This window comes from Gnatocerus cornutus, chromosome 5 (assembly GCF_029298725.1).
Source record: "Gnatocerus cornutus isolate USDA-ARS CGAHR chromosome 5, icGnaCorn1.1, whole genome shotgun sequence".
NCBI lineage: Eukaryota > Metazoa > Arthropoda > Insecta > Coleoptera > Tenebrionidae > Gnatocerus > Gnatocerus cornutus.
Genome location: NC_142237.1, coordinates 5,534,324 through 5,556,164, shown reverse-complemented (window position 1 = coordinate 5,556,164; position 21,841 = coordinate 5,534,324). Strand labels below are relative to the sequence as shown.

The window sequence follows — 21,841 nt, the reverse complement described above, 5'->3', positions numbered from 1 at the left end:
ACAGCTGTCTACTATAACCCGCCACTTCCAACCAGTCCTGGGGTTGGCTTCAATTAAAAACAATACACGAGGATTTGAATTTCAAATTACCGACTTGCAGTGGCGTAACGCATTTCCCTTCTAATTTATTATGTTTCGTTCACTGGAAATTGTATTTTATACCAATTTATCGCCAAGATTATCTCCTTACAACTAACGAAAAAAAGGAAACAAATAACTCATTCGGCACATGTTTCGAAAATAAAAACAACACCCTCGTGGCAAATTAGTGCGCCAACACAAGGATTTATAAATTAAAAGACTCAATTAAAAGTGGAGCAAGCAAAACCAAAGACCAACACAGTAAAGTAGAAAAGAATAAGTTTGATTTAATTAATTTGGAATCTAGTTAAAAGCGCACATAATAAAAAGTGCTTCGTCAAGATTCATTATGCTATGTCGGTGTGACTAAGCTCTAATGAGCGCTCTTGCCGAGTTTTACAACGTTAATTAAGAGAATATGATACTGGTGCGGGTTTTTCGGACAACGACAGCTTTTAATATATAAACCAAACCACATGTGATGTTCTTTTTGTGTCATCTTTCCATTTTAATAATCGAAATAATGATGAAGGATGAGGTCATTCACTCAAAATCTGTTTTTTATAAATCACGTTGGCATAATTAAAAGCGGGTGCACAAACGAGGAAAATAAATTTGTGTGGCGCCTATACGTATACAGGATGTCCCAGAAAGAAAAAACGAGACCTCGAATTACCTATCACAGAGAAAAATGCTCTAGAAATCTGTTGCCCAAAGTTATGTGATTGCAAATTGTCACAATTTTTCTTACAATTGCGTTAATTGATGTTAAACCGCTGCTTACTTTTTTTCAATTTGATTGTGTGAAAATTTTTTGAATTTTAACTCCACTTTAAATTTTAAATTGTGTAAAATTTTTCAAATCAGGTAAGAGACTTGGTGAGTTACAATTTTATGTTTTACTGCAGAACAATTTATGTTTTTTATTTACATAATTTGCTTAATTTAACAATCCACAAAAGTGTTCAAACTTTTTTGACAATGATTGTAAAAAATTAAAAGAAATTTTCGAAGCAAAAATAATATCTTTAACTGGAATCAGCCAACAAGGTTATTTTTTATGTGCGAACATAGAATCGCATTTATTCTCTCGTTGATTCCAGAAAATTTGCAGTCTAAACAACAAGTGTCCTTTGTATAACTTACTGCAGTTTCGTATTTTGATTTTGTTCAGTTGAGTAGTTGAGTGCTAGTGGGGTAGAACTTGATGATACAAGTAAGTATACTATAATAATACTCTTCTCATTACGTTACAATTATGCTTATTGTCTATTGCGTAATTTATGTTTTAGGTCTCTGAATGTATGCAATTTGTTTTAACTTTGAGTAGAGAAATAGTCGTAACATATGGATGAAATAAAGAATATACTTGTAGCATGGGAATTACTTGATATTTACGACATATTTGTTGGTAAGTTAAATGTTAAATAATGATAATAATAATACTATTAATACCATTAATAATCTTTTCAACCATTTTTATTCAAAATGTCTATTTTTACGCTGGGGAATAAATATTCACTCTAATTATCTATCAATTGCGTCAGTTTGAGGATCAAGCTACATTAACTTTTGTACTTTTTATAATTTTTGACAAATCTAAATTAAGTATATACCAGCTTTATTGTTTTTTGACATTTGTTGTTTTTATTTTTTGTGTAGTTTATAATCAGTTTCTAATTTAAATCATTATTATGCATGCTTTTATTTTAATTTTCATATTTTTATTATTCATTTATGATCATTAATACTTGTTTATAATATTGAGATGTTGTGTTGTTTTAAATGTGATTCTGCATTTAAATGTGATGTTAATAATTACATAAAATATTTAAGAAACCATCATTTTTTGCAAGACAATGATAATTTGCCTTGTAATGACAAAAGATGTTGGAGAATTTACAATAAATTCAATTCATTTCGGAAACATTTAAAAACCCATTTTCTACGTCAAAATGAAAACCAAACTGATGTAACGTAAAACTGGGCTGATTGTTTTCCTGATTTCGGCCTCATTGAGAAAATCATTGTAAATAAAAATGATCAAAACTTTTGTTTTTACTGTAAAATAAAAAAAACTATTGGGTTTTCACGACATTTTATGCTTTTGAAGTTGATGTAGAAAGTGAGGAAAAGGAATTTTTTAAAGTTGCAGATTTACATTGTTTTTTTTTCGTGCTTTGTTACAACCCTAAATAATAAATGTTTTGTTTATATTTAGTATAATTTTTAAGTAATTCTGTAAAATATCTTGCCATTTATATGTATTTGTATTATAGAAGTAAATAAATAATAAAAATGTTTGAATATTATATGTGCACTTTTTTTTGACATAACCCTTCTTTGAGCGTTTTTAAAGTATAAGATTGGGCAATTTTCATACAAAATATTTAAAAATGTTTCGAACAATTTTGCGTAAATTATTCTTATAGTGTCCGTTAAAAATTAGCACAATTTTGTGCAATTAAAATTTACCTAATATTCTGGAATTAATATTCACACAATATTGTGCATTACAAGTCACACAGTTTTGTGCAAAATTATTTGATAAAAAATTGACTAATGTTTGAACAATATTGTGGATAAGTTAAAGATATATTGTACAAAGTAATATAACAATTCACTTTAAACAAACAGATGCAGATAAACTGCACAAATTGGTCTTGTCACCGGATCAAAACAGTTTCGTGAACATTTGTAGACAAAATCCATATGAATTTTTCTCTGTGTACAGGATGTCCCATATTTAGAGTTTCAAATTGAAACCAGAAAGAACAACCTTTTTAGGACCCAACGTCAAAACGAGTGAAAACTAAAGCTCGAATTACCTAGGATTTGAAAATCACTTTTATAAACACATCCAACTTCAGAGTGTTGTAATAATAACAATTTTCATTAATTTAGACCGCATAATATCCATGGCTAATTTCAAGGCGAATGACTTCAATACCCTTAAAATTCGTGAATTTAAATTTCCATTATTGCTCTGGAAAATGTTCTAGTTTGTGCAGAACAGAGTTCGAGCATCTTCGTTACTTACGTTAATTGATTTAGCAGTGATCTGTCATTTCGATAATGCGTGTTCCATTTGCCAGATGCACTTTCGAGTAATTTCCAACATTTTTAATCTAATAATGAAATCGTCAATTAGCCCGCTGTGATAAATAACTTGGGACAGGACTGTACTGATTCCAATTATGGAAAATTGAAATTATAATTGAAATAGTTTTGTTCTCCGATTAATTAATTAAACATCAGGAAAACAAACGTATTTCAGCGGGACTTTCATAATGTGTACTTTTTAATTCAATTAATGCGTCGCTTCAACAGATTCGCCGACATGAAAATGTTCTCCAGTATTGAGATTTAATTATTTAATTTTTAATTGATTTTTGCAGGTAGATTCGTCGCAAATTAATTAAAATTATATCAAGCTTAGTTTAACATTAATTAATTCTGAAAAGTGGGATCCATTTTCATTAGGTCCTGTCAGAAGGAAAAACTGTGGTCCGAATGACACATTAGAAATAAAATTTTGTACGGAATCTCAGTAAGTAAACAAAACTTTGGACATCCTAGGATTATTCCTCCCACGAAACATTAATAATTCGCTAAGGTTTCACACTAGATTATCACATTTTCATTTTATACCTAACAAATTCAAGGCAAGTTCACGTAGTGGGTTCTGAATACTGACAGAGTGTTTTAAAAACAATAAAACCCGATGACAGGAAAAGGAATAAAACATGTTCTAAACCACAAATCAAGCATGCAAGGGCCCAGACATCGCGGTTGCTCCTCTCTTATTACTGTGTCATTTCAACCACCTTCGACCTGATATGGCAGTAAACTCCATCTCATGCATACCTACCGTCGACATACAATTTTAAAATCTAATCACATTTGTAAATAAATTACTTATTTATAAACAATCATTACTTTATTACATTGCATTTCAAACGGACTCTTAAATTGGAATTTTAACAGTCCGAAAATGAAATTTCAGTTTGGTTTTCTTCTTCTTTTTTCTTTGCAAAACCACAACTTTACATTTTTATTAAATAACACAAGATATAATCAAAAAGAATAAAAAACAATTTATTTTAAGATAATGTAAAGCAAAATGTACATAAATATGAGGACATTAACCCAGAGAAATTGTATTCATATAGAGAAAAAAATTAATAAATCTGGCCACAGTAAAGAATTTAAAAAATGTAAGAAAAATTCGAAGAAAATCTGAAGAATACAAGGGGAATCTGTACAGTTGTAGAAAATCTATAAATTTTAAATTCAATGTAAGAAAAATTTACAGGAGATTCAAAAAAATGTACAGGAATTTAGACAATGTAAAAAAAAGTATATAAAATCAAAAAAGGATCTAAAAAGAATTCAACAAAATCTAGAAAATATAACTAGAACTGCAAGATTATCTAAATCCTCTGGGGATAACATGAAGCGGATCTAAGAAAATTTGAGGACAAATTTAAAGTAAAACAGCAGCTGTAACAATAATTCAAAAGAAATTTATGCACAATTTAGAAAAAATTTAGAAAATCGAAAAGAAATTTACAAATCTAGGTACATTTAAAAGATCTAAAGTATCTGAGAAAATATAGAAAGCATCCAGAAACTCTAATGAGAAAATCTAAAAAATATCTGGATCTAAAAAGGTTAAAATCTAAAAGAATCTAAAAGGATATAAACTCTAAAACAGGGAATGAATGCGCCCATGTCAAGATTAAGATCACAACATTTACCATTTTAAAACCATGGTGTAGTATGTCTTTTCTTAATTTTTAATTTGATGACGTAGGAGCATTTTCACTTCATTTTTCGGAATTGTTACAGTTGACTTGGAACTTGATTTTTCCTAAACTGTCCTAATTGTTTTGTTTGAGTTTAAATATTGCCTGTTCGATATACAGGGTTCAGCAACACTTGTTTCCACTCCCAAAATCATCTTTAATTTTAAAGATAAAATTTAGAAAATTTCCATTTTAGCAATTAATTAAAAATTACATTTTAAAGACGTCGTGGTTCCAAAACCATCGGCGATAAAAAACAATAAAAAGAGCTTTGTCAACTATGAGCGTATGCAAATTTTCAAAATTTTGTTTTTAATATCAAAGACGATTTTAGGGGTGTACACAAGTGTTGCTGAACCCTGTACAAACAAGCAGCAGAAGAATACCCGTTTTTTCAGAATATAAAACATTGCTCATGAAAAATTTGATTGCCAGAGATGATTTGTCCCTATTATCCTAAATTATCAAAATTTTTGGCGTAATAGTTATTTATGTTATATGTGAGTTGTATTAGATATATTTAGATAATTAACCTACGAGGCTTGCCAAATATGTTTAATACTTGAGTACAATAAGTGATATTTATTCCACGTATACCATACAGAAGTTTATCCAATATGTCGCAATTTTCACCAAATAACAGTGATGAAGGATACGAAAAGAAATTAAGTAAAAAGTCATATTATTCAGACATATATAATATAATATAAAAACGAGGAAGAATCTGAGAAAAATAAACTGAATTTAAAGGAATTTTAGATAGTTCGAGGAAAAATAAATTTAAATTTATGAACGAACACTTTATGAACGAATGAAAAATTTAAAAATACAAAGGGCATCTAGAAACATTACGCAAAAACTGGAGAGAAACAGAAAGTGATAAAAAAAACTTGTAACTCTAGAGACAACCTAAGAAAGATCAAGAGAAAAATCAAAAGAACATTTAATAAAGCGATTCTGGAGTGAACACGAGGATAATTTAGAAAATAAAAAAAAACAGTTACATAAAAAATGAAAAGAGAATAAAAAAATCTAAAAAATTTGAAAACACAATTCAAATAGAGGATCTATGAAGAATCTCATTAAGATTTCTCTTTTTTGAGGAACTCAATATTAAACACAACAAATTTAGACTGTCAAGTTTTTGTAACCAGTGTATCATGCTTCCATAAAAGAATATCATAGTTAGTACTGAAACAAAGTGAAAATGTGCTGCCTTTTGGTTACGTGAACTCTACTAAAGTAAAACATCAACTGTCAAAACTTGACTTTGTTGAGAGTTGTCTTCACTCTCGTTGCATGCTTTTGCAATCACCGGATCGAACCCATTAAATGTTACAGTCTTTTATAAAAACCCTGTATACTTACCAAAGATAAATTTTTGTTTTCGGTTAGCATTCCATAATTTGACGCAACAGAAGCAAGTCGAGCTAAAAATGCTTGTATGCAATTTTTGCCAAAAAGTATAGTTGAGTAACGTATGATTAGCTGTAGGGCATTTATTAAGTTAAGGTTGAAAAAGCAGATGCGTTTTTATTCATGTGTTAATAAAAACCGTGCACTAAGGCATGAAGAACCAATATGTAAATGTGGAACACCTTTGCAGCCCGAGGAAGAATCGCCGATATGTAAAAGTTGCCGGCTAAATGCTAATTTGCATATCATTATATATATTTTTTTTAATTTAATTTCAGTTAAGACTGAGGTTACACCATGTTCTTCATCATACAGTATATGAAACAGCGCAGTAATGCGGAAAGGAATTAATAGTGCATCAAGCACATTATTTGGATAATGTGCCGTAGCATAACAGCTTAGAGTGGATGTTCTGCATTTCGTGTAAAATCCACCACTCTATCTATCAAAGAACTCATGGTGTACTGCACTGTAATGTCATATTTATTGCATTTTTGCTTTATGATACAGAAATCTGTTTAAATGTTATGTTGGAACGAGTACCAACCTCTTCATAACGAGTCACCTTATTCAATGATGTCGACAATTGCAATTTAGATAAACGAGACCGCACGCTGTGTTCCAAATAGGTTAATTATTCCTCTGTTATAAATTGTAACAAGTTTTGTAAGATACTTATTTTAAATGAAAATGAATAAACATTCTGATTAGTCTCAACCAACTGCATTCATCACTGGAATACACAGCTTCGTGATTGTAACAAATTACTAATTAGCGAATATTGCTTCATGCTGCAAATAACAAAATGGTGAGTTGATACGAAATTGGAATTTTTTAATGGAAAAACAGAAAGGTTTTTTACAATTTTCTACCAATAGCTTTATTTTAAATAGAGCAAGAGTTTTCAACAACTCATACACGGCTTTGTGCATCGAATTTATTAACAAAAGTTCGTAAAGAAATATGATTGGAAAACAAAGTGGCGATTTATAATTAATGTTCTCATTCAAGTGGAGCCGTTCGTTTAAAGTGAAGCAGCTCCTGCCTGCTGAAGTATTACGTGTAAAATACTAGTGTTTTGACTTTCCAATTAGTTGAAGAAATTGCATTCGCCCAGCTTGGCTTCGCAGCACTGGACGTCAGCCAGCCAGGTCCGGACTAGTCTACTTCCACCCCATTAACTTAACAACGCTATATCCTACCACATTCTGCACAAAAACACAAAACAACAGTCTAATTGGCAATTTAATGCTGTAACACTCTCCAACTACTGAGCGTTATTACCAACATCCACGATATTAAGTAGAGGTGAAAAGGGAAATATTATTATTTTATAAGTGTAAACTTTGAGTTTCATGTTGAATTTCAAGTTTGTGTGGATTTGCTCAAGGCTCCACAAAATATTCATTACGTCACTGTATTGACCTTCCCCCGCATAAAGCGGTTACCCCGTAAGCCCTCACCGACCTTTTCATTTAAAAGCAAAAGTAATTTTCTTTAACATTCCTACGTTGTGTTAATTTCAGTATAATTAAATACGAAACACTCATTTTCCCGTTAGTTAAAGTGCGTGAAGTATTGCTACGAAAACTGGCGGAAAATTAAAAAAAACTGCATTAAACAAGGGAAACTAAATGGAGGAACAAAGTTTGAATTACTATTGCTTTGTATTGTTTCACAATTAAACTTAACTTCAGCTGATTACAGTCAATCAATGCCAAAATCGTCAAGTTCCTTATAAACATTTTAAATCCTTTGAATCTTTTAAGTTTTCAACTAGTTTTTTAGTGGTTATTTTAACTAAACGTTAACTTTGCAATTTAAAATTTAAAATTAGAGCGCCCAATAAATGTATCTTAATAATTTGTCCTCCTTCATTGTTGTACCCATTATTCTGAACAAAATACCACCCCTAATTGCATACTTTTGAATATATATTTTTAAACCAAATACAAGTCTTAACGAGTTTGCGTATTCAATTTATCCATCCCAAGGCTCGTATAATGTAAGCAAGGTAGAATAAAGTTCTTTAACATCCTTCTGATATTGTCCGGATCCACTCTAGCACACTGACCGCGACAAGGACGAAACAATGACCACAGTTCTCTTCTTGTCGGTCGTGTTTTGGATGAGAAGAATGGTCAACCTCATCAAAACATAACGAAGTCTTTTCTCCCGGCCAAATCACATTATAACTAATTGAAGTGGACCTGGTAAAAAGAGCCAAGCTCTTGCCGGACATTCGAATATCCACTAGGTACGGTAAAAAAGCTCGACGAGAAATAATGCTTGAATTTTCTAACTTAATAAGAAGGTTGGTAGTCCTGTCTTTAAAATGAAACAAGGGTCGACTTATAATGAAGTCAAATCAATTGATACATTTGGACAGTAGCGACTCGTTTCATGTATATTTGAGTCACTCTGAAATGCAATAGATCAATTCTAAATTTACCGGTGCTTTGGTATTAAACATGCAGTTCGTTTGTTATTTTTTTATTCACATTTAATGAGTGCCTAAAAATATTGCGTCTGCTGCCAGTGGATTTTAAATACTCCAAAACCATCAAATAGTTTACATTATTTACAAAATCAAAACATGTTTCAACAATTTGCTTTTTTTGAACGACGCCATCAATCTGGTAATGTTTTTTTTTGGAAACAAATTTTTTATTGTCAAATATGTGTTTTTGTAAATATGTACAGTTTATTGTAAAATTAACGGAACGATTCTTAATATTTTATAGCTATGAAATTGTATTTGAAAAACAGAAACAGCAAAGTTTGCAACAATTCTGTCGATCCTTTAAATCAAACCAACCCTCAAATGGGTTTTCAACAATTAGCGTATAAAACGAAAATATGACAATAATAACAATAAAATTCCTTTCATTTGTACATATTTTTTTCTAATTATTTTGATTTTTGTTCTTGTGTGTTGCCTCCCTTTGCTCTTTCTTTCTTTCTTTCTTCATATTCTATCGATTCTTAACACTTTTTCTTTGCATTCATAAAATTTCACGAATTTCTGTCAAATTTGCAGATCCTAAATATTCTTTAAAAAGAGTTAGGTTTAGTTATTTGCTTGTGTTCCTTAAATTCATTTCAAGTTTTAAATTTCTTAGACTTTTTATTTTTTACCAAGGTTCTTTCGTTGATTTTTATGTAGTCGGCACATAACCTCTAAACAGTAATTCTGTTCGAAAATTCTTACTTTTCCAAGTTAACAATTTGAAATTCATTATTTTTAATTGTAATTGTTCATTGTTGTTGGTTTTTCAGTGTTGAAATTTTCTTAATATCGTAAGATATTATTGATCACAACTTTAAATTATGCATTTATTATTGATATAAAATGAAATTTCAAAAAAATCTAAATAAAAAACACTTCTAAAGACTTAGAAATTCCCAAAAGATTACGATGAGTATATTTTTTACATTTCCTTGAACAACTACAAGTAATGAAAAATAATCCTAATTCATTATGAATATGAGATGTTCTATTAAATAAGCAAGTTGACTACTACTTACAATAAAACCGAAAGCGCCAGAAAAATGTGAATTTTTGCGTTTGTTTCACCTTTACTGTTTATACAAGGTGTTTAAAAATGTTTCTAGCATTAAGGGTGGTTTTGGAATTCCTGCCATGTTCTATTTTGCTACTTTGTTTTCAGAGTAAATATAACTATATTTAACTACACTTAAAATGTCACTCACGTTAACCACGTTTTAGATACAATTTTGTGGCCAAGTCTTTGTTTTTTAGATTTTAAACCATAACTAGAACAGTTTTTGATTCAAAATTAACTTTGCTCTATGATTGAGGTTAACTGCCAATGTCAGTTGAAAAATCTAAACCCACATTTGCAATGAGCGGCAAATTTCTTTGGCATTTTATAGCCACCCTTGATGCTAGAAACATATAGAAACACCTTGTATTTGTTTTGTAAATTTCAAACTCTCATCATTTGTACTTTTTGATCAAAATGTCGTATAAGGTCTTTTTGAATCACACTGTATAATTTATTGTCCGAATAAGTTTTATGCAATGGGCTGTTTGTAGGAAATTATTACAAAAATATCACTCTTATTAAAGTAAACTTTCAAATAAGTTTTCAAATTAATACACTAAATTAATTCAAATTCATATTATGTTTAAAACGTGCGGCCCATCCACCATTTTGCATTTCCTTCAAATGTTCTATTTTAGTTAGGTTTCTTCTAGTTCTAATTGCATCATGATATGTAAGTTCATAAAAATGCTATATTAACCACTGTAGAGAAGACTATTTCTAGCCCCACATTAATTATCCCCCTCAATGATAAAATAGCTTAGCTAGAAAAGTGTCTTGTTTAGCTACGTTAATAATAACTATTCTAAATTCATTAGATGTTTAAGATTTAGATTGTTTTGATTTAACATTTTTTTAATTGTTTTTTTTCTGATGACATTCAGGTAAAAAAAAATTGAGAAAAGTAGATAAGATTGCAACCTGACAAGAACAGAACGGATCTTCCCATCGTTTCAATCAATCAACGTCTGATAACTACAAACAATCGCACTTCAAACTCGGATTATACATAGACCAGTGGCGTTTAAGTCCAAAATCACATTCAAGTTGTCACACAGTTAGGTAAAGATAAGAGAAAAAATGTTATTATATTTTTCAATATATGATGGATTGAAATTTTTACTTCAAAATTAAACATTTTTGTGCAATAATATCACATTTCAATGCATTTGTTAAGTAAAAGACATTGGGTGAAAAGACGTGGTGCAAAAAAAGTCAAAAGAATCTTGTAAAAATCTCTAAAAAGTATTAACAAAATTTTCGATTTAACAAATGTCGATTCGTTTGCATGAAACCATTCTTTCACAAAATAAGCCGACTAACAGCAATAATACAACAACAACGTTATCATCGCTTTGAATACTAAAAATTTAAATTATTGGGTGCGCAATGTTGCCTATAAGCAAAGATGTCAATAATTTTTATAGATGGAGCAAAGCTGGCTGCAGCACGTTGCAATTTGTTGCCATCTTGCAGTCGAATAAAAACGCGGGAAATACAAAATATAATAAAGTTCTACTTCGCAACTGTTCATGCTAGAGGTGGAATGAAGAGTTAAAATATTGATGTTGAACCTTTGTCCTCCAATTATAAATTGAGGTCAAGATACCGTTTATCTTTACCCTTGAATATTTATTTATAACTATAATTTACAAAACTATTCGTTTTCCTGTTTGAAATTGTTTTTAATTGTACGCAGTTTGTATGAATCTATTTGATGGTGCATTTCTTATTAGAACATCGTCGGTTTGCCACACACCAGCAATGATGAATAAAACAATTAATTAAATCTTTATCTACGACCGTTTAGTTATTTTTTTATAACGTGATTTGTTTTAAAAAAGTTATGATAGCCAAACCTGGAGCCCGTGTATTTATAAAACTCATCGCGGATTGTAGGTAATTGGCTGAAAATCATTTGGTTATGATTATTTTGATTATAACTCAATATTTTAACAATGTGTCCTAGTACACAATGAAAACAACTGTCTGATTTTATTTTGACAACCAAAAATTCACTAAAATCATTACAGTTTTTTCTGTCTACTTTTTTGTGGTCGTTGATAAAGCATAGTATTACACTCGCATGTCATGGCCCTTATTCACTCGGTTGATTTACTCCACTTGCAACCTCGTAAATAAGAGACCACATAACAGGCTCGTATAATAATATGTACACCTAGTATTACATCATTAATTGAAATATTTGATTCTTCAATACTCTGTGTTCTTCCAGATATTTAGTACTTAGTAAGAAGCTAAACTAAGATCACTTTTCGGTAAAAATCTACCGCTATGACACTTTCTTGATTCAAGTAATTGCTGATCAAAATCAAGTGTTTTCAACAAAAAAATCGTTCTTGCAAACAGAATTCCTATTTAATTGAATGAATGTTGCACCAGTCAGACCAGTCAGTTTTTTGTTATTTAATTAATTTCGTAGTTGAACTGTCTTCAAGGTCTTGTCAAGATAGTTTAAAATGTTTATTCAAGTGCGTTGATAATGGAAAACGATAAGAGTTTTATTTAACATGAGTGCTGCTAACTTTGTAGTAGTGGGAAATTCAGTTCTTGAAGAAGTCATTTTTTCTTTAAAGTACAACTGTGTAGAAGACTTTAAAAATGATGTTAAAACTGTGAAAGAATGGATGAAGAAGCAGTCGCATTTACCGGAGATTATGGGTGAGAATTTCGACATTTTAGTATAGAATATGTTAGAACTGAGAAATTTTCTAGATGATAAAAGGATCCAGAATTTCTTGATACTAAACAAAGGGAGGATAGAAGAGACAAAAAAGAAAATTGATAATTACTACAGAATAAGAAGTAACCTCACCGACGTCTACGAGGAAATTAATCCAAAACTTCCTTATATGCAGAACACCTTGAATGCTTTGTAAAAATTTACCAATACGATTCCTTCCAGTTGATCTTAATTTAAACATTTTAGCTACTTTGTTTCGACGCCTAAACTCACAAAAGAGAACTACAGGGTATTTTTTTATAAGGTTCGAACAAAAAATCTTCTCAAGTTTTTGAATCCTATTCTTGGTCTGCGATATTTGGTAAACCTGCAGGAAATCAGGTTAATCGAGGATGTCATGTGTGGTGACATATTTGTTGCTGATGGTAAAAACACTCCTATTACTGCACTGTTTTACATGACCCCGTCCTTTCTTCGCAAAGTGTTGCGGACCATCTATACAGTAAGTCAAGTATCGCAAAATTAGAACAGCTTTAGTCTTCCTTCTTTTTAGGACGTCTTTTCAAACCGTTTGAAAGCAATCTACATCATTAATCCACCATTTTTCGCCGACAAAATTTTATTTCTTTTCAAATTTTTACTCAAACCAAAACTGTATAATAGAGTAAGTTCTAAAAGAAATAATTTTGATCTAGTTGTTTTTTTTAAAGATACATATCATCAAAAGTGTTGATGCCTTATTTGAAAAACTTGACAAAGATATAATTCCGAGAGACTATGGAGGCAATGCGGCGTCTTTTCAAGAGCTCCAAGGTAAGAAGTAATCAGGCATTCGTTTTCTAGTTTTTCGTTGTAGAAGTAATTCGACTGAAATTTCAAGATTATGGTAGCCATTTCGATAAACTGGATACGTTGAGAGTCAGAGATGATTTAAGACAGACAACTAAATAAGAATAATTTCTTGTTAATAAAATTTTTACATTTTGAAATTTGCTTGGTATATTAAGTACAAGATATTCAAATCTTTCGTTGTTTCGGGTGACCTTTCTATTAATGTCAATGTTTTGTCTACAATAACCTCATATCAGTTTATTGATAAAAATTGATATACGAGTATGGAAACTACAGTTAGATTATTATTAGTTAAAATGAGTGTGGTTAGGTACTCGCAAGTCGAAAATGCAGTGCTCGAAGAGGTTATTTTGTCATTACATTATAACTCCTTGGAAGAGTTCAATAGTGATGTCAACAATGTTAAAGAACGGATGAAGAAGCAGCTGCATTTACCGGAAATTATGGGTAAAGGTTTTTTTTTTTCTCGGTGTTTTTATCGTTTTTTGCAGACGATAGAAAGATCACGAATTTTTTAATCCTCAACAAAGGAAGGATAAAAGAGACCAAACAGGGGATTGATAATTACTACAGTACTAAAAGTAGCCTGTCAGACATTTACGATGAAATTAATCCAAAACTCCCATATATGGAGGATATTTTGGACGCTCTGTATAAAGTTCGTTTTCGTTTTAACAGATCTTAATTTCAGCATTTTAGCTACATGGTTATGTCGCCTAAACTCACCAAAGACAACAAAAGGGTATTTTTCTATAAAGCCTGAAATAAAAATAAACTCAGGTTCTTCAATGCTGTTCATGGGCTTCGATATACTTTAAGCCTACAAGAGGTTAGATTGTGTGAGGATGTTATGAATGGAGATATTGTTGTCGCTGATGGTAAAGATACTCCCATTAGTGCACTTTTCTACATGACTCCATCCTTGCTTTGGAAAGCGTTTATCACAATGTACAAAGTAAGTGAAACTAAACACCAAATGGATTCAGTTATTTTCCTCTTTAGAATGTCTTTTCCAACCGTTTGAAAGCAATCTATATTATCAACGCTCCGTTCTTCCTCGACAAAGTCATGTTTCTGTTCAGGTTGGTGTTGAAGAAAAAACTGTATAAAAGAGTAAGTTTTAAAAAAATTGATTTTGTCTAATTTTCTTATCGAAGATACATATCATCAAAAGCGTTGATGTTTTATTTGAAAAACTTGACAGAGATATAATCCCAAGAGACTATGGAGGCAACGCTGCGTCTCTCGAAGAGCTCCAAGGTAAGAAAAAAGTAGTTCAAGTTTTCGTTAGCTTTGTCTTCTTTACAGAAGCGACTCGGTTGAAATTCCAAGAGCTCGGTGATCACTTCGATAAGCTGGACACCTTGCGAGTCAGAGAAGATTTGAGACCTAAATCTAATAAAAATTATTATTTCTTCTAGATTTGTTATGTACTTAAGTACAAACTTATTTTTTATTACTCTTGTTCTCGAAAAAATGTTTTAAATATTTTTGTTTGATAATTTTAACATCGACATTTTATAGGTACTTTTATATTTGTACTTAATTAGAAATCCATGTGGTTGTCAGACTAATTAAAAGAAAAAATGATACCGTTCCGCCCTTGAAAGCAAACTTTATAAATTGTTAAATTAAATTTGGAAATTTAATTACATTTAACAATATTTAACCTCAGAGAACGTGGCTTTGATTTGATTTTCCCCATTTATTAAATTAATGACAGTACGCAATTAATTTAAATTTACAAACTGATGAATGACATCACCGTATTTAGCGCTTTTCTGTGCTCAGTGTTTGCTCAGTAAGCATGTGTGGAGGTTGTTTCTCGCTCCATGCCAATTTCTTTAATGAACTTTCACGTATCAATATAGTAATGAGAAAGTTCTCGGTAATTGGACCATAAATGTAACGTGACCTTATCAGCAGAAGTAACTGCTCCCAATTCTCCTTTACTTCTGTGAAACTACCCTAGAAGAAAATAATTTCGAGTAGTTTAAAATACAACCCTCTAAAACGAAAAACTGTCGCTCCAATACGCTTCAACTAATTTAAATTAATTTAAGAAATGAAGCTTTGCAGATAACAATTTATTTTGGGGATGGAAACGATAAACAAATTAATTAGAAAACGCCCCATTAATGTAACCGGTTTAATTTCATTTACATGCTGAAATGAAAAACAAACTTAACCGGTCTACGGAAGCGGGGGTGTATTCGGACACCCTCTACTTCTGGCATTCGTTCAATTTCTCGGGACTAGGGATTTTAGGGAGATTACAACGGCAGGATCGATTTTATTAGCTAATAGTGAGCGTGCTTACACTTATGTAATGACATTTGTACAACTGTAATTCCATTACCTGAATTGTAAATCTGCCCGTTGCTGATTTCTCCCTAATGAATTAAGGTCCATAATTTAGTTTATCTATTTAATGTCATTCAATTAAACAATTTTGTTTTGTCCAAGTAATTGGGTTTATATAGATACTGCCGGCTATAAATGGTCAGCTAAAGTTGTAAACATTGATTGGTCTATGCCGCTACAGCAGCATAAACTTTATCGTGCTTCATTTATTTTAATTTAACTTCTATTACCTACTCCGGAAATGTTTATAATAATAACAAATTTTATATCTCATTAAAATTCATTTCCATTGCGATGTCGACACTTTTGTTTGAAATTCTGGGATTTCTTCATTTGTGCTCAAAAATTGCGCTTCTAACTTAGTCTAGCCCTTATTGTAAGCCCTTGGTTTCGATCTTCTTGATCGCAACTTCTCTACAATTTCTCATGATGGTTCCTGTACTTGCTAAATCTCTCTCTACCTCGTAGTCATATTTTCCATGGGCGACCTCTCCTTCTTTTCCTCCCAGTTCATTCTTCTAAACATTTTTTAAGACTCCGCATGATATGCTTATTCTTTGTGCACTAATTTTCTGGAAGATTTTTGATTTTTTGAACAGGTTCTTAACTTCTCGCTTGGTTGTCCTCCTTCATTCCCCATCTTGTCTCTTGACTCCCTAAAATGTCTTTTGTAGTATTTTTCTTTCTAAGGGTTCAAGTTTTTCTTTATTTACCTAATTATTTACCTTTTGTCAAAGTTTATTATTATTCAATAATATTTTATTTATACTTTTTAGTATAAATAGTATTCTTTTTTTTAAATTGATGTAATTTTCGGTGTCAGAAGTGCTGGTCCCCATTTCCATGTGTTTCGTCTTTTGTTCATTCATCTTTAGCCCATAATTTGTTGTTTATTGTTCGAATTTCTTGAGACTGTTTTCTAATTCTCTCTGCGTACGCTATGCATTGTTGCCTATGATGATAGATTAATCAAGTTCTCTGTATTTTACATTTTCGTATGATTACTTATGTTAAATTGTTCTGAAAATCCTTCTTCTATTATTGATTTGCTTTTTGGCTCCTTTAATGGCATTTTCACAAGTCAAATTAATTTTTTTGGAATTCCCAGTTTCTCCAGCGCTTCATACATTTTTTTGCGGATAATCGAATTTTATGCTTGCTTGAAGTCTATAAAAAACATGCGAAAACTCAGGTTTTGTTTGTTGGTAGTATTCTGAATGGTCTTTAGTGTAAATATTTGGTCTGTTGCTGATCTTCCTGGCTTGAAGCCTCTTTGGTATTCGGGAGAATGGGAATTCTTTGTTGTTTCATGATCTCTCAATCTGCTCCTGATGATTTTTGCCAGAATTGTAAATGTTACGTTTATTAGCGCAATATCTGTATAATTCTCCCACTGGGTCTTACCTCCCTTTTTTAGTACTGAGCATTTGATGTTCCTTCTTCTTTCCATATTCTATGTAGGTACATATATAAGATGCTGAATTTTTTATAGCATACTTTTAGCACGTATTCCATTTTTGTCCATACTTTTATGGGTTTTCAGCTCGTTGATCTCTCGCCGTATTTCTTGCTCTGTAAGACTAAAGATAGTCTGCAGCTGTAAAGGCCTAAATTGCACTAATACATATTCAAACCTCACCGCCACTCTTGTTGACAAACCTCTGGATCTTCGCAATTGAGCATATTATAGTTAGCCATTCTTTAAGCCAAAAAAAGTTTAAATTGCTTCTATTAGTTTTTAACACAAAAAGAAATGAATCTAGTATTTTTTCTGATTTAGTTTTAGAGTTGCTTTCAATTCCTGTGCTAGTTGGTTCTTATTGAAATAAAAACTTTATGGTAAAATTGAACACAATAGATACTTGTAACAACACTGGAGTTCATACCTTTTCTGCAGTCGCTAATCAATTGTTGCTTTTGCCGAAAACGGTCTTTCTGAGCAAAATATCACTAATCGACTCTGGCTTAAACAACAACGGTGTCTCGAGTAATTAACATGCAAACAATTTTGTTGTAAATGAAAATAAAGAGTGAAAAAGCTATCAAAACAAAAGCTGAGATCTGGAACTCCAGCTATAGGTGACTCCATAGGCCATTCAAGAGAAGAACTAACAAATTTGCAATGAATTGTAAACGATTGAGTTCGTATTAACTTCTGACTAGGCAAAATTTCGGCTGTAAAAGAGATTTTATAAAAGTGTATGACTGCTTTAGAGCTGTACGTACAAGTGAAGGCTAAATAATAGTCTAGAGTTACATTTCTTAGGAAGTATGTACGGACTTGGTCATTGTACCAAATGGGAGGATCAGTGAGGATTTTTAGATTTTGAACATTTTAGAACCCTTGGTGGTACCATTCAAGCCTTTAATCTCAAAAATGTCTTATTTATGCACGACAAAGCAGAACCTAAAGTACTGTGGACGTACTACATTTTCAAAGTTTCAATTCAAAACTTAGAATGGTCAGCATGTAGTCCCGTCCTAAACCAAATTGAAGATGCCTAAGAAAACATGGGAAGAAGTCAATGGAGTGGCCTTAACCGAGTTCACACTGTTTACGAGCTTGCCAAATAATGTAACCAGCCAGAAAACGTGTTGACATGTATCCAGTTAATTTGTCGTGCTAATAGATTTTGTTTATTTAATGAAAAATGGTTGCGGATACAAAGATTTTATTTTGTATTTTGAGAGTGATTGGATAATTTTGGAGACGAACGTATATTTAGTTTTTTTGAAATCAGTGTAGTATCAACATCTAAGCTTCCTGAAACAAAAGTGGAAAATATTTTATAAAAGCCTTAAAAGATAATGAAGACGATTAGAGTTTAGGTGTAGAAAGACTATCTTTTTTGTAGTGTAAGAGAAAATTTTACATATGGGGAACGCAGACGATTGTTACCGTACAGAAACATTTGTTGAATTCCCAGCGGCTACTTCCTATTTTCCTTGGCAAGCCGGTCATCATGTGCTTGGATGGTCAGCGGACTCTCGTTATACACACAATAAATATGGACTAATAGAGCTGTTCTGTACGTAAACATCGTTATTTCTGCTAGATATCCTCCTGCAGGTAATTCTAAATTTTGTTGCATATTTTGTTTACTTTGCCTAAGGGCTTCCATATTTGCATTACATGGTCAATTAAGTAAAGCGCAATTTTTGAACAATGAAGGAAGTTTAAAATGAAAGTGGAAAGAGACGGAAACAAGTTAAGGAAAGATAAAGTAAATTAGATTTGTTATTAGTTTCCTTTCCCATTTAATCTTGCTGATTAAAGCCCGAAGATTCAATCTAGTAGAGAACGATAATCAATAAACTGACACAAAAGTTATTGATGTTGTTGCTAGAATAATTCATAAAGATCCAACATAAACGCGTTATTATTTTTCAATCAGTATAAAACGAACATAGACTGAAGAAAAGCGAGTTAGTGGATATGAAAATGCGATTTGATTGATTGGCAGACGTGCGTGGACTGAAGGGACTGCTTCTCGAGCTCAGAACGATGCCGTTTTTCGAACCAAACGAGATTTGCGTCGACTTTTCAAAGAAACGTTTTTAGCGCGAGACTTTTTCCAAATTGGACCATTAAACAACTAATCTCTTTAGGCAAATCCAAAAAATAAACGCCATCTCTATGCGGTCCCTCGAAATCAACTCAAGCTTTCGTCCAGTTCGCTAACAATTTAAGTAAACAATACACACGTCGTAATTCCGAGATTAGAAAACATGCTAATGCGCCAGAGAATTGGCCAGAATGAAAATATAGCGTTTATTTATTGTTTATTTTCGGCTAGTAGGGGTCAATTAAGCTCGGCCACCCTCCAGGAGCTCTGCTTCTGAGGGCTTACACAAACACTCTCGCGGAATTGTGGGAGAAGCCCGTTCGTTACGAATACATAAATTTAACTGTTCGTTTACTTCAAACGATTTTACACACGTCGACCACCGCAAGTGGACCCTGCCTCTTCCAAATCAATAATATTTCAGGCCTCATTCTAAAGCGCGCTTACGTTAACACCAAAAACTATCTTAATTCAAATCATACTAACAAAAGGACACTAAACTCAAACTGCTTCTTTCTGTAGTATTGTGGCAAATCAGTCAATTTTATCAACACGATAAAAATTTGGACAAACAGAATAATCTGACTTTTAAACAAAATTAAGAAAACTTAAAAATGAGAAAATAGAAGACCTATAAAATTTAGAAACTCCAAAGTATCTAATTATGTAGTATGTACATGCAATTAACCTAAATAATCCTTTAGGAATTTAAGAGATTATTTAAGAGATTATAAGAAGATTTTAATTTGACGATTTTGGTGACGCTAATTCAGATTATAAAATTAATCCCACCGTCAAAATATGCTTGCAGCATTGTTTCGTGTAATAAATACAGGGTGTATCAAAAATGGCGGATATGCTTTACAGTACATTGTTGAAATACCTTGAGTCTAAAAAAAATGTTAAAAAAAATTTTTGGCTTCTACTTTTTGAGAAAATCGAACTTTTAAAAGAATTAATTTGGCAACGTTGCATAGCGTAGTACCTAAGAAGGAAAGATAGAAAAACTACAAGTATATGTCATACCAATTGATAGTATGGCCCCCATTTTAGTGTTAACTAGTATACATGAATGACCAGTGTATTGTATTGTGTTAGTAAAATTCATTAAAGTTGGTACTAATTGGGGTGTTTTGAAGAAGAGGGCGATATTGTGTCAAACGTCAATATGTCAAAATGGATTTGTTTGCACTAACCTGCAAACTTAAATTTTTTAACTTCGCTGGCTCTTAAAAACTGCACTATAAATTAAAAGTACTTGGCAAAACACTAAAAAAGAGATAACGGTCATTTCTTACACTGTTGCCATTGAAGACTTCGCAATGATAGGTTACATTTTGCACATTAATGCAGTAAGAGTAACGTGTGTAAAGAAACTTTTGGAGCAAAAATTTATTTGTAGCTCAGTTTAGATATAAAATAGACATCTATGCTGTACGCTTATTATTTATAAACTACAAGAAAAGTGGTGTTTGCCTTTGACAACAATTCATTGCAAAAAATTTAACAATGCTAGAATTTGAAAATTCTTTCAGAGTTTGACATAAGTAGGGCATTTGGTTATAAAGTTTGTAATGTGTGCTTAATTTACGCAAATGCAGTACGGTTGCAAACATTCATGAAGTAAAATCAGACAGTTTCCAACTAGAGTGGTTAAGGTTAGAGCTAATTTATCAAATTTTGAATTTACTACTTCTTTTTGGACGCGTAGGCCAAAATTTCGGTTAAAATTTCATTCTAGTTTCACTTGCATCACTTCTCTTGTTGTCTTCAATCCTTTAATTAGGTGACTAAACATTCGTGTTTCAAAAACACAATAGTAAACTGCTAGTCGGTAAGATTCTATTACTTCACTGTTAAAGAAACCACTTATTTAAAAACCATCCCAATTTTTAAGGCAATAACCTCATATTTTCGGAAGAAATCAACAGTTTTTAATGTTATTCCAACGCGAAATGTAAATGTCACATCAATGTTTACAAATTTTGACGTTCCTGTCAAAATACTGCCATGCATGTCGGCAACTTTTGGTGTTTAAAAATATCCCTATCAAGTACATTCCTCGACACAGTTTTTGGGTACAGTCCCAAATTTCGGGCCAGGATCGACCTTTGGACATCACTAAGGTTTGGTATAAAGTATATAATGCATTCACGATCTTTTTAGACCAGAGTAGGCCATGTTTTTTTTTTCTTTTTGTTGGCTACAATGACTGACAGGTAGTTTTTTTACTGTCACATCTGACGTGTGTCTTTCATGCATGTAAGTTGGCCACTTTTCTGATATCGAAAAAATCGTGAAAGTAACAGCTTAAAGGCATTATCTTCAAAATATTGCAATAAAATGCCTAAAGTGATTTCGTTTTCGAACAAAAAATGTGCTACTTGCAGTTTCGAAAAGATCGGCTTGATTTAAGACAGGATCAAAAGATCTGTGGTGTTTGAAATATCTATATTCTTTGTAAGGTACCGTAGAAGTCCG

General features: G+C 31.7%; 2 protein-coding genes across 2 annotated transcripts; both read left to right on the top strand.

The window, feature by feature from the left end:
* The first annotated feature begins 12,321 nt into the window (after positions 1-12,321).
* LOC148173881 (alpha-tocopherol transfer protein-like) lies at positions 12,322-13,602 on the top strand. Its single transcript, XM_088035714.1, has 6 exons — positions 12,322-12,556; positions 12,611-12,770; positions 12,825-13,089; positions 13,132-13,242; positions 13,289-13,391; positions 13,435-13,602. Exons 1-6 carry the CDS (start codon positions 12,406-12,408, stop codon positions 13,527-13,529), a joined length of 885 nt encoding a protein of 294 aa, XP_087891840.1. The 5' UTR covers positions 12,322-12,405; the 3' UTR covers positions 13,530-13,602.
* A 92-nt stretch (positions 13,603-13,694) lies between these two features.
* Positions 13,695-14,638, top strand: LOC148173880 (uncharacterized; the record flags this gene model as incomplete). The annotated part of the gene is made up of 4 exons (XM_088035708.1): positions 13,695-13,877; positions 14,122-14,385; positions 14,433-14,543; positions 14,588-14,638. Coding segments are annotated over exons 2-4 (267 nt in total), but the record flags the coding sequence as incomplete, so codon positions are not given.
* Positions 14,639-21,841: the final 7,203 nt, after the last annotated feature.